The 13953-nt window shown below is 18.3% G+C and overlaps 3 protein-coding genes across 3 annotated transcripts; 2 read left to right on the top strand and 1 right to left on the bottom strand.

The window, feature by feature from the left end:
* Positions 1–4245: 4245 nt before the first annotated feature.
* Positions 4246–7455, top strand: SRAE_X000202700 (Hypothetical protein; the record flags this gene model as incomplete). The annotated part of the gene is made up of 5 exons (XM_024643152.1): positions 4246–4302; positions 4346–5626; positions 5677–6626; positions 6677–6770; positions 6817–7455. 5 exons carry the CDS (start codon positions 4246–4248, stop codon positions 7453–7455), a joined length of 3021 nt encoding a protein of 1006 aa, XP_024499498.1.
* A 2430-nt stretch (positions 7456–9885) lies between these two features.
* SRAE_X000202800 (Adapter molecule Crk) lies at positions 9886–10974 on the top strand (the record flags this gene model as incomplete). Its single annotated transcript, XM_024643163.1, has 4 exons — positions 9886–10073; positions 10124–10679; positions 10721–10798; positions 10855–10974. The coding sequence occupies 4 exons, from the start codon at positions 9886–9888 to the stop codon at positions 10972–10974; spliced, it is 942 nt and encodes a 313-aa protein (XP_024499499.1).
* A 219-nt stretch (positions 10975–11193) lies between these two features.
* SRAE_X000202900 (G protein-coupled receptor, rhodopsin-like family and GPCR, rhodopsin-like, 7TM domain-containing protein) lies at positions 11194–12771 on the bottom strand (the record flags this gene model as incomplete). The annotated part of the gene is made up of 3 exons (XM_024643174.1): positions 11194–11656; positions 11715–12340; positions 12406–12771. The coding sequence occupies 3 exons, from the start codon at positions 12769–12771 to the stop codon at positions 11194–11196; spliced, it is 1455 nt and encodes a 484-aa protein (XP_024499500.1).
* Between the last annotated feature and the right edge of the window lie 1182 nt (positions 12772–13953).

Below are 13953 nucleotides of genomic sequence, written 5' to 3' on the forward strand. Positions count from 1 at the left end.
TAATATATAACTTTACTTTTATTGCATGATGACCAAGGTAATATCTTTTTCTGCAAAAAAAAATTTAAATAACAACCTATTCTACAAACATTTAATATTAAATTATAAAAATTAATTTGAAAATTTTATTTTATCAATTTAAAATCAAAATAAGTAAATATATTATAATTTTAATAATGAATATGATTTAAATATTTTATCATAAATAAAAACAACCTTTAAAACATTTATTTTAAATTTTAAATAATAAAAATACTGTTAAAAAAAGATGATATGAGATATAAAATATTATATTATCATATATTTATGATGTCTATAAACCATATTAATTATAAGTTATATATATTTTAAAGTAAGTCAAATAATACAATACAATCTTTTTCGTTAGATAATAATTTGTATATTATAAATAATGATATGTGGTTCAAAGTAGAAAAATTTCAAATGATTTTTAGAAAGTTAAATTTAATTTTTAATCTAGGAATTCTATTACCTTCAAATATATAATCATAATACATAAAAAAAATCTTTACAAAAAGTTAAATGGCTGTTGTTTTATTTTTTTTAAAAGATTTAAAATAATTATAAACTATCAAAGTTTAAATATTCTATGTATATAAGTTAATAAAATGCATAAATAAACATTTAAAAGGTTAAGAAAGTAAATACAACTTTAAATCAATGTAATTTAATAATAATTTTAGTAGTTAATAAAAAATTGTTTCAATTGATTGATTTACAATATTTATAACAATAACCTAAAAAATTTTTTATTGATCAAAATGTGTAAGTTAAAAAAAAAATAAATAATCTTAATTGTTTTGTTACTTTATGATAAAAAAAATAAACACTTTAGAGAATAAATATATTCATATAAGTGATTTAAAATGTGTAAAATAATTTATTAAAATGACATCAAGATTATAACAATAAATAATTTTTACCTTTAAGCCCCCTTAAATTTTATAATTATAAATGTTGTAAAGATATAACAAAAATAAAACTTAACCAATCAAGTTGATTAATGGTAAGCAAATGTCTGATAAATATTTATATTTAATACTATATGCTATAAAAAATAAGAAAAGGTAATAGATAAAATAATTTGATTTTAAGAAGTTATATAAAATAATTTAATTATTTTTCAAATTTTTTTACAAGACAATTTTATAAAAAAAAAATATTTTTAGAAATTTGCTAATTATTCTTATTAATAAAAAATAAAATGTTACTAAATGAAAATGTAGCAAATGTAGTAAAATTTAAGTACTATAAAATGTTATTTTTAAGTTTTTTTTTAAAAATTTTATTCACCAAATAAATTATTTATAACCACTTTGTTTATTAAAAATAAAATTTTAATTCAAGAGAATTTGGTAAATTGTAAAGTAAAACATAACTACTTTTAAGATATAATAATCGAGGTCCAGAATTTTCTAAATATTTTAAAAAATATCTCTTCTAATTTTATTTTTTTTTATCATGATATTTTATAATTTATTATATGATAAATCATCCTTTTAATTCTTATTGTTAATTTTAAATTAGAAAATTATTCTTTGTATTATTTTAATATAAAAAAAACCATGACAACAGTTAATTATAAAAATTCAATATTTGTTGTCATCGAAAAAATAAAATTTAAAAATACAAAATAAGAAATATAAAGATGTTTCAAATCATATAAAAAAAATTATTTGATAACATTGTCAGTTCTTGGTTGTTTTGTTATTCAATGCATTTATAAATATTAATTATTTTATATATATCTTTCAATTTGTTAAAAAATAAAATTAGTAAATAACAATAAACATTTTAAAATGGTAATTGAGTTATTTAAGATGATTTTAGAAGATTGTGTAAAATTTAAACAAATTTTTTTAATGTAAGTTTTAAATATTTTACATAAAAGGTTATCTATATAAAGAATATTAAATTTAAAAACAATCGGCCAATGATCAAAAAATACTTATTAAAGTTATAATAATTTTCTTTTTCTTCATGTCATCTTTTTTTTTAAAATAAATAAAGTTAATTTTATAATTTAAAACTATAAAAATGTTGTTTAAAATAATAGTCATAATAACTCTAAAAATAATTACGTAGTTTTTATTTTTTTACAAAAATATTAAAAGTATATATATTTACTTTTTTTTAAAAAATTATTTCTGCCATATTAAAAAATAATTTAAATATGTAAGACATATCTGTTTAACAGATTTATTTTAAAAGAGATGATAATTAGTTAGTATGAAGTGATTTATTCTAAGCATAATTAAATTAATTTATTAAATTAAAGTCAATTAAAGGCGGACAATATGTCTTTTATAATTTCCAAAAAAAGCAATGACATTTTAATACATCTAATTTATAATATGAACATTTAAATTTAATTTGTTATATGACAACAGTATTTTGTATTTTTATCATTATTATGTACTTTTTTATTCAGCTTATTTTTTAATTAATATAATTTATTTAATATTTTTCTAATAGATGAATTTAGCTTTAAAGACTGTATAATTAACACAATATATAAGTAATAATATGTATATTTAATTATTTATTTACATTCTTTATATATCTTTTTTAATAATTTAATTTATAAACAAATGACAAGTTAAAGTTTAATATTTAGTTTAAAATATTTATTAAGTAATATTATTTGTTATTTTTACTAAAATAATAATTAAATGATACTTTTTAGTACAACAATTTAATAGTATATCTTACACATATTTGTTAATTTTTTTTTTATATATTAATTCGATTATCAAATTACTTTTATTTTTAACATTTTTAGAAATATAATTTTAAACTATGGTATAATGTATCTAATATTGTTATTGTAAATTACACGTGCCTTGCAATTTATAATATGCAAATAATCATTACATTTTTAACATAGCAAATCATCAATAGACACAAAGGCCAAAGATTTATTACCTTTTATAGATAATATGATTTTACTGATCAATCTTATTTCGTAATTTACACTAATATAAAATGTAATAATTAATTTAACTTGAATTTATAAATCTTTTGATTTTCTAAACTATTTCTTATTAACATATATATATTTTTTTTCTATCACATTATTATTATAAGCATTACTTAACATTTAATTTTTTTCACCTTGATTTTGCATTTTATTATATATTAAAATTTTTTAATTTAAATGATTTATAAATTCTCAAGAAAATATGATAAAATTTTTATATATATATATTTTTTTATACATATTAATTAAATTAACATTTAAATGTGTATTTTATCATATCACAAAGACATCAAAATATTTACAATATGTCAAAAAAAAACTACAATATTAATTTATGTTACTTTAAACATATATTTTATTGTTTTATTTATATTAAATGTTAAAAATTATTTTATATATATAATCTTTAATAGTTCATTATTTATATTTTAAATTTTTTATATTCTTAATTAATATACATAAAACAAATAATTACACATTGACTTATAAGTTATGTACACAATGATTTAATAACGTGCTAAAAATATTTTTTCTTAATAGATGTTTATCAAAAATATAACATTTGATAAGAGATATACAAAAATTATTGTTAATTGGTACTTTCTATATTCTTATCACGAAAAAAGAAACCTATAAGTGATAATTTTCTTTATCTAAAATATGGATGAGAAGAAAAATTTAAAAAATAACAAAATAACGTTGAATCTCTTTTAATCAATATTGATTAATAACAACATGATATTTTTAAAGTATCATCACGATACTTTATTTTAATAATTATAAAACTTCAATTTAATATGGTAATTTATATTACTACTTCAATCACATTTTTAATATATACCTATTGAAATATCATTTTAAATTTAAGGTATTCAAACATCAGTTTTCTCGCTCATACATAAATTTTATATAATTCATGCCTTTTGACATTTTTCTACTTAAAGATTCTTTATGTTTAACATTTATGTAAATAATTTCTACTGTATTATTAATAAATAAATATTATATACTTAATTATATGTTTTTTTTTCTTACAATTTATAAGCATTTTTTTTTTTTTGTTTAAAATTATATTTCTTTATATTTTTTATTTATTTTAGTTGTATTCAGATATATTTATTATATTACAAATCATCTTATGGTATTTAAAATTTTTAACTAATAAATGTTTATAGTTAAGAAAAATAAAATAACATAATTTTAAAAAAAAATATATATATATAAAAATATAAAATAAATTTGATATGCCTGTAGGAGTTAAAGAAGCTAATGAAGCACTTCATATTGGTTTATCAGAATTAGTAAGTCAAAAAAAATTTTTTTTTTTATTTAATTTAAATTAAGTTTTCTGAATGGCAACCAAGTCCAGCATCATCATATTGTTTTACCAATCAAACATCTCATTCTCAACAAATTAATAATTCAACTCAATATGGCTGTGATAATAATAAAATAGAAGATATTTTAAGACATTTTTATAAGATTAAATATATATTTGATTCATCGATTAATGTAATGACACCTGGAGATTGTGAAGAAAATATATTAGAATATTATGACGAATGGAATTTAATTGCATGGAATTCAATTGGTATATTAAATCGATCACAAGGATTTAATACAGAAGAAGGAAATAATTCATATTATTTATTACCTATGTATAAAAGAAGCGAAATTTTAAAACAACTAGATTCAACATTAAAAAATTTAGCAAACAAAACAATAAAACCAGAATGGTTTATGCCTAAAGCAATAGAAGAAAAAATACATGTCTCTTTTACAAAATTTAAAGTTTTTTATTATGAATTATATGATTTTTTTTTTAAATATTTAAATATTGAAAAAAATGGTATTCAAAAAGATTATAATAGATATTGTTATGATGATATTATTTTAACAATTAAAAATCTTACAATACGTCTTCTTGGAGGATTTAGAGAATTTTCAAAAGAATATTGTTCAATAGCATGGAAAAATTTAAAAGAAAAACAAGTATTAAATATTTCATCTTATCCAACAATAAAAAAAAAAGTAACAGAAGAATTAGCTTCATTTTATACAAATACATTTTACTTTTTTGGAATAATTGTAATTAAATGTATGTTAAATTTTAATTTTTATTCAGATATAGAATGTCATCAGGAAAATAGTAATATGTATATAATTATTCAAATATTAAAAACAATTTATATAACATTAGATAAATTGTTACTTGATTCTATTGCTTGTAATGAGGCAAATTCCAGTCCAATTCTTGTCACAAACAATCTTTTTCCAATTAGTATTGATTCATTAGCTCATTGTATTGTGTTTAAAGAATTTAATGTACAAATTGTATCAGAAGAGGTAGCACAACAAATACAAAATGATATGCGTAGACGTAAATTAGCTGAATATCCAATAACTTCATTAAATGTTTTTCGTTCTGCAGCTTTATTAGCTATGAAACCATCAACAGGTGTTAAACGTAATAATGCTGTAGCATCAGCAGAAGGTGGTAATACAGCTCATAAAAAAAGTGATGTTAATAGTAAAGAAATTATATCAATTAAAGCAACATTTGATACAAAACATCAAACATGGACTGCTGTATATCCACATTTATTATGTACAACAAGACAAAAAGTAAATTTAATTAAAAAAAATTTTTTCTTTTTTATAAAAAAAATTTTTAGGATGCATTAATTGATTCAAGAGCAAATCTTCAAACAGGTAAACGGCCTTTATTTTATTTTCATATCATGGGAAAATTATATAGTCCTTCAGGACATATGTTATCTGTTCATACATTATCATTACCATTTACAATTGCTACAAGAAGAAATCAAGATTGTCAGGTTCAAAGAATGATGAGTAGTTATACAGCAACATGTTTTTGGTTATATGGAACATATACATGTGATGGTCTTATATTAAATTGGTGTGATAATGGTGTTAATTTAGAACAATTTAAAAATCTTTATTCACGCTATTTTTCATCTAATGCAGAATGTAAAAGAACATTATTAGATAGAGATTTTAACGTTTTTAGAGGAAAAATGAAATGTAAAGAGTGTAAAGATTCAAAAATAAATTATCCACATTTATCACAAGAATTAATAACATTTAAAAATGTTCTTTGTCCACATTTACATAGTGATTCATCAGATAAATCATATAGATTTAGTATATGGCGTGGTATGTTAGAATTATTACATCTATTTAATGATAATAAAACGGAAGTTAAAACTTTATGGGAAAATGGTGTTATATATGGTTTTTTAGATTTTGGAGAAATTGAACAAATGATTGAATCATATAATTCGATTATACTGATACATATATCATTTGTAATTAGTGCATGTATATGTTTTGTCATTAAAAATAACAATCATATTGTATATTTAGAACCATTAGATTTAAAGAAATTACAAAGTAAAAGTTTGATAGATTATTTCAAAGATATTGTTGTTTCTGAAAATATTAAAAATGTCTATTCTGCATTTAAAAATGTTATTGAAATTGGAGAGGTTCTTGATTTATTGAAAATAGATTTAAAAAGTGAATATAGTTATAAAAATAGTACAAAAACAATTTCATCAAATGTTATAAGATCAGGAAATACAAACTTAACAAATACTGTAGAGTAGGTTTTTTTTTTTTTTACTATATTTTATTAAAATAATAAATATTTAGATTTACAAATCTTCGTATTACAGTTGTTGCCTGTAGAAGTATTCCAAATTATGCAAATTCATATGATTCCCCACATTATGATTCATATAATCAGGTTAGAAATTATTTTTATCATACGTTTATTGATAATTTTTTTTAAGCAAATTCATGATGATTTAATAAAGCAAAATAATATACAATTGTCATTTCGTAATACAAATGATAATAGTATTAGTCATCAGGTAATAAATTTACCTTTTGAACAAAATAATTTATCCCAAAGACATCAAACAATGAATGTATTAGAAAATACAATATCTCATCCAAATCTCAGTTATAATCAAATGTCAAGAAATCATGACTTATCACCATCAATGTCATTACAAATGGCACCTTCAGTATCATATAATGATCAAATGGAACTTATGAGGAATAAAATTAATTCATGTAATAATAATATTAATCATGATGGATCATTTGAACAAGAACTTCTTCATTTAATAACATCATTTGGAAGATCATATGATGATGTTGTTAATTATTTAACAACAAAAACAAGTAATCATGTTAAATATTGTCCACAATTACATTCTTTATCAAATGCCACATCCATAAATAGTGCGATACATCAACAACAACAACAGCAACATAACATTTCATTTTCACCAAATGACTATGATTCTTCATCTCAATTTGATTTAAATGTACCATCTAACAATTCGCAATCACCAACTATAAATCACCTTACGGGTCCTCAAACAAGCGGATTGTATGATTTGTCATTTAACAATGGCATTTGATTAATTATTATAAAATAAAAGTAAAATTATCAACTACCTGAACATAACATTTTCAATTCATTTTAATATATTTACATTCTATAATCAATCTTATTTTTATTTTAATGATTGAATAATAAATGTATAAAAATTTAATTTTTCAATATAATTATATATATAATACTTTAATACTTTTTTTTTTTAATTTTTATTTTATAATTATGTCTTTCCCTTCTATATATTTATATATTAAGCTAAAGTTATGTTTAAAAAAAATTAAGAATATAAAAGTATTATTATCTTTTAAATAATAAAAATTTTTTTTATACAATATCACTTTCATTATTTTTATATATCTTTTTTTAATATATTAAAATAGTCTTAATTATTATTGAATATATATATAATTTATTTTATGATATCTCAAATATATATATATATAAATATAAATTAAATGAAACAATATAATCACTTAAAATAATTACTTTTTACCAAATTTAAATCATTTCAATTAACTTTATTACAAATTTGATATTATTAAAATACACAGAAAAGCAATAAAAAGAAATAGAGTTAAATTGTCACTTATATTATTTAAACAATTGTTAATTTTAAAATAATCTATTGACTTTTATTAAATTATTCTAATAAAAAGTTATAGAAAACAACTTATATTTAATTTTAAAAGAAGTTACATGATGAATTTTTATAATATAAATTTTTTTTTCTTCTTTTGCATTAAATTTCATTAAATAAATTTAAATAAATGATTAAATTAAGTATGAACAAAATATATATATGTATTGTCTTTATAAATAACAAAAAAAAAATTTAAATATTTTATCGTATATATATATTATTTAAGGTTAAATTAATTTCTTAACATAATGGCGGTACCCCATATTAATAGTTTTTCTTGAAGTTGAGATATATAAAAGAGTAGTATATTTTTGAAAGACCCTATACATAATGTCACATTTGAGTTGTTATATATCACAACAATACTTGAAATATATTTTGCATTATATTATTTCCAAATAATTTTATTATATTTATACCAGATGTTAAGATAAATTATGGTAAATATATTTTAACAGATATAATTTTTACTTTTATTAAAAAATTTTTTTCCTTTTTTCATAAAATAATTTAATATCACAAGATATTAAATATTTTATTAAATTATTTTTTTTTTTTTGTAAAAGCTAAAATGTATAATATTAATAATCTTTATATGATAAGATTAAAGAATAATATTATGCATTTTTAAAATATTAATAATTGGATATGCCATTTATTATATATAATAAATGTTTAATATATTATTTTTAAAATAAGATATTTAAAACTGTTAGATATGTTCTATATTAATAAAACAAAACATTGTTAAGTACGATAAATTAAATTTATTTAAAAATTAATGTAATGTGATGTTTATTTATAATATATTTATAAAGTGTAATAAAAACTTTATTATTTATATTATAATTAATATCAAAAAAGAATAGTGTTAAAATTAAATATACAATTTATTTAACATCTATTGTTTATTAGATAATAATAACTTTTAAGAATAATAATCTTTATACTATCTGTTCTATTAATATTTTTTAACTCCATTTAAATGCACTTCTCCAATAGCATTTATAAATTGTTTTCTTATATTAGCACTTAAAGATTACATAAAGTTTAATGTCATTTTTTTTTTTATTTTTTACTTATTTTATTATTCTTATTAAATATATAATAAATGATATTTATATAAGTTTAATAAAAGTCATTTTTATTATATAGAAATGAACAACTTTTTAATACATAAATTTTTATATATTCATACTTTTGTAATTTTTTTTTTATATTATTCATAAATTCATATTTTTTTTTTGTATTAAACTTAAAGATTAGTAGAATATCATTATACCAATAATTTATTTTCTAATGTAAAACCACGACCTTCATTTAAAATATTTTTAAATAGTTTTGAGTCAAGGTTTGTTTTTATTGACTTACAATTACTATTTACAAACATTTAAATATATATAGAATAATTTTAAAACCAATATATATATATTAGATAGTATTTCTTTATATATGACATACTATATATGTTGATAAAATTTTTTTTATTTATCTTATTTATATATATATATATATATAACTACTATTTTATCAATTTGCTTTTGTTTATAAACTTGTCATCGTGATTGATTATGAACATTAAAATGTTGAATGAGTCATAATTCCATTTAATATATAAAAATAATATATCATTGATTTTAGCAATTTTTTTTGATAAAATATACAATTATAATATGAATAAATTTTGTACATCAAAATTTTTTAAATAATTATTATTTTAAAATATATTCTATTAAAATAATATTTTGTTGTAGATAAAATTATAATAAAAAAAAAAAAAATTTTTTTTTTTTCTAATTAATACTAACAATTATGACAACAGAAGGTAATTTAAAAAAACATGTAACATTATTTGATCCTTTTAAATGGATGTTTTATTATTTTGGTGATATTAGTCGTGAAGAGGTTAATCGTTTATTATCAGAAAATGATCTCGAACCTGGAACATTTATTTTACGAGCATCTTCTACACAAATTGGTGGTTTTTCATTATCTGTAAAGTATGTTAATATTATTTATTTATTTTTGTTAAAAAAATTATTAATTTTAGAACTGATAATAATGGTATAAATGGAATTAGAAATTATAGAATTGAAAAGAAAGAAAATGAAAATGGTGAGATACGTTATCAGATAGGGGAAAGTGAACAATTTAAAGATATGGGAAGTTTAATGAGATATTATAAATATCAAACACTATATAAAGTTGCATTAAAAAAAAGTTATCCTAAAAAATGTTTAGAAAAAGTAATTGGTTTATATAGATTTAATGGGGAACGTAGGACAGATTTACCTTTTGAAAAAGCAGAGCTTTTATATGTTGTTGATAATTCTGATAGTCAATGGTGGGTTGCAAGAAATGCAATGGATGTATATGGACAGATACCATATAATTTTGTTAAAAAATATATTCGTGGTGAAGATATTAATTTATATATTAAAAATAATCCTATACAACCAACAATTAATACTATTCAATCAAAATCAAAAACATCAACAAGATCATCTTTAATGTCAGATATTAAAAGATTAAGTAGTCATTCTAGTAATGAACATCCTCAAACTATTAAAAATAGGCAAAAAAATTCTTTTAAAGAAATGGGAAATGTAAATTTTATAATAAATTTTAAATTAATAATATTTTTAAGATTATTTTTCCTGTTTGGGTAAGAGTTATTAAAAATCGTACTCCAAATATATATGATAAAGGTGCATTTAAATTAGTGGTAAGATAATTTTTTATTTTTAATATATAAATGATTTTAAAAAAAAAATATTTAAGAAGGGAGAGTTCATACAGATGACAGGAACACTAGGAAATGGTATTGCTGAAGGAATATTAAATGGTGTTGTTGGAACATTTCCATTAGTTAATATTGAAATTACAAATAAAAAATGCTAGTTAACGCAAAATAAATCTCACAACAATTAATAAATATTTTTTTTTTTAAACCTTTTAATTATATAAATTTTTATTCTTTTAATAAGAATTATTTAATAGCAAATAATAAAAAAAAATTTTTTTTCTTTTTGAAATAATATTAAAATATATTTGACAAGAACATATTATAAAACCCGTGTTAAAAAAAAACTTATTAAATTTTCTTATTAAAAAAAAAAATTACACAAATTCTTCATTAAAATTATTCAATGAGTCAGTTTCAGCTATTGATACAGTCATATATTTTTCATTTTCTGTTGTACTTCTTATTAATACACTACTTACTACATCTGATGTTGTTCTACTTAATTTAGAATTTTGTGAAATTCTTGGGAAAAGACTACTTATAGATATTTTACTATTTTTTTTTGTATTGCAAGTATTTCTAAATGACATTGTATTATGTGATAATGAATCAGCATCTGTTAAATTTTGATAAGCATCAGAGTTTCTTGGATTTTTTTCAATTTTTATACCATTTGTAATATTTTGATTATTTATACTATCATTTAATGTTTTGTGACTATTAAGTGTACTAAAAAAACGTAATGATTGTGCAACTTGACGTTTAAGACTATGTTGAACAGCTAATGGTGAAGTTATTTGTGATAATGTACTACGTTTACGACGTTCTGTAGTAGCTCTAAAAAAAAAAAAGAAGTTAAATATAATTATATATTTAAAAGAACTTAAAATTATACCTAATTAATGAACGTAATTGTCTATTTAAAGCTGCATAAAATATCCAATTGCCGGCAGAGTTTGTGTAAGTTAACCAATTTACAAATAATACAAGAAATTTAAAATTTAATATTTCTTCAAATAATCCATTATTTGAATTAACTTGAATTAATGGTCTTATTTGTGAATGTATATATCCTTTAGAAAGATCATTATCAATATATTTCCATATAATATCAGGTAAAAGACGAATAATACAATATGGTATTAAACAAAATAAATGAAAAACTGCTACAGTAACAATTGACCATGTCATACCTTTCATATATTTTGGTTCACTTATTAATGGATTTTTGGAACGTGTATTTGCGCAAACTCTTGATTTTCTTTTCCAAAATTTTCTACGTACATGTCGAATTATATGTAGATAATTTAATGATACAAATGTTGTTAAAATAATATATGTTATTGGTATTGAAGTTGATATTACATTATGTATACCCATTCGTTTTAATGATTTTTGCCCACAATTTAAATAATTATTAGTAGCAATTACAGTAAGTGAATCCATTATAATTATTATAAGAAAAAATATTGCTATTGTTCCAGCAACATATGGTAAAAATTTTATACAATGTCTTCGAACCTGTAAATATTTTTATTATATTTAATAGTTAAATAAAAAAAAATAATATAGATATTTATTCTTACATTTGTACTAAATGGTTTTTTAATAGTTATCAATCTTTCAACAGATATACAAAATAAACATGTTAATGATGCTAAACGAATGATATTATCAATTAAAAATATTGTTCGACAATTTCCATTAGATACTGTAATATTTGGTAGTAATAAATATATTAATTTTAAAAGTAATAATAATATAACAATTAAATCAACTACAGCTAATCCACCAATATATGATCTTAATCTGTCACTAGGATTTAAAAATCCTATAGAATTTCTTGGTCTCCAACTTCTTATAACAGAAAAAATAACCCATAAATTTCCAATAAAACCAAATAAAACAGTTATAAAATATGAGAATCCCAGTAAGTAGACTAAGTTATTCATTTATATAAATAAATAAACTTTTAAAATATACGATGAAAAATGAAATTATGTTAAAAATTTTTATCTATAAAAATGTCGTCTTAAATTTAAAAAAAATTAAATATTAATATAATAAAAAAATAATTTAATAAAAATATTAAAAAGAGTAGTTTGGGATAAAATAATATTTATTAGTAAAACCAATATTTATTGAAAATTTCTTTTTATTAAATAAAAAATGAAATTAATTATTTAATTTAATTTATTTTTATTTAATAAATGATTAATATTATTTGATAGAATTCAAATTTTAACATAAATTATTAAACTATTAAAAAAAAATTAAACAAATTTATGATCAAAATGATATATATTGAAATGAGTTAAAAATTTTATATGAATTAGTATTGAAAATTTTGAAAGGTCTTTATTTTATTTTTTTTTTTTCATAAAGTATATTTAAAAAAAAATTATGTATGATTAATGTATAGTGTGTCACAAGTATGTATGCAGATGTTAATTTCATTATAAAATATAATAGTTTTTTTTTTTTGATTGCAGCAAAATATATGTTATCTGAAAGCAGAAATACTGCGATATTACATAAAAAAAATTAGACATAAACAAATATAAATTTTTTCATATGTAATGATCAGTTAAAGTTAGGTGTTTCAATATACTGAGAAATATTATTTCGTAATATCAAAATATATTAAAAAAAATGTCAAATTTTAATTTTAGTTTACTTAAAATAATGAAAAATCATGTAATTTAGTTTATCTTTAATCTCTTTTTTATTATTTTTACTTTAGACAGATTCTATAGTCAAAAAATTATTAAAATTTTTCTTTACCTTATATATATTTTGATATTAAGTAGTAACTTATTTCAATACTTACAACAACATTTTTTTTCTAACATATCATAATTTACAAAAAAAAATTATAACTTTTTATGACCAATTTTTTTATGTAAATTTGTAATATTTATGCTTTTTAGAAGATGTATAAAACATAAAAATTCAAAAAAAAAATAAAAAAATTATAAAGAAATTAGAATACGTAAACATACTTTAAAAACCCTGCTTATATATACATAAAGATAATTTTTAATGAAACAATTATATTATTTAATTAAAAAGTATCATTTAATGTAATTATAAAAATTATTATAACTAAAAAAAAAGATATAAAACTCTTAATA

The sequence above is a fragment of the Strongyloides ratti genome, scaffold srae_chrx_scaffold0000004 (genome assembly GCF_001040885.1).
Source record: "Strongyloides ratti genome assembly S_ratti_ED321, scaffold srae_chrx_scaffold0000004".
Classification (NCBI taxonomy): domain Eukaryota; kingdom Metazoa; phylum Nematoda; class Chromadorea; order Rhabditida; family Strongyloididae; genus Strongyloides; species Strongyloides ratti.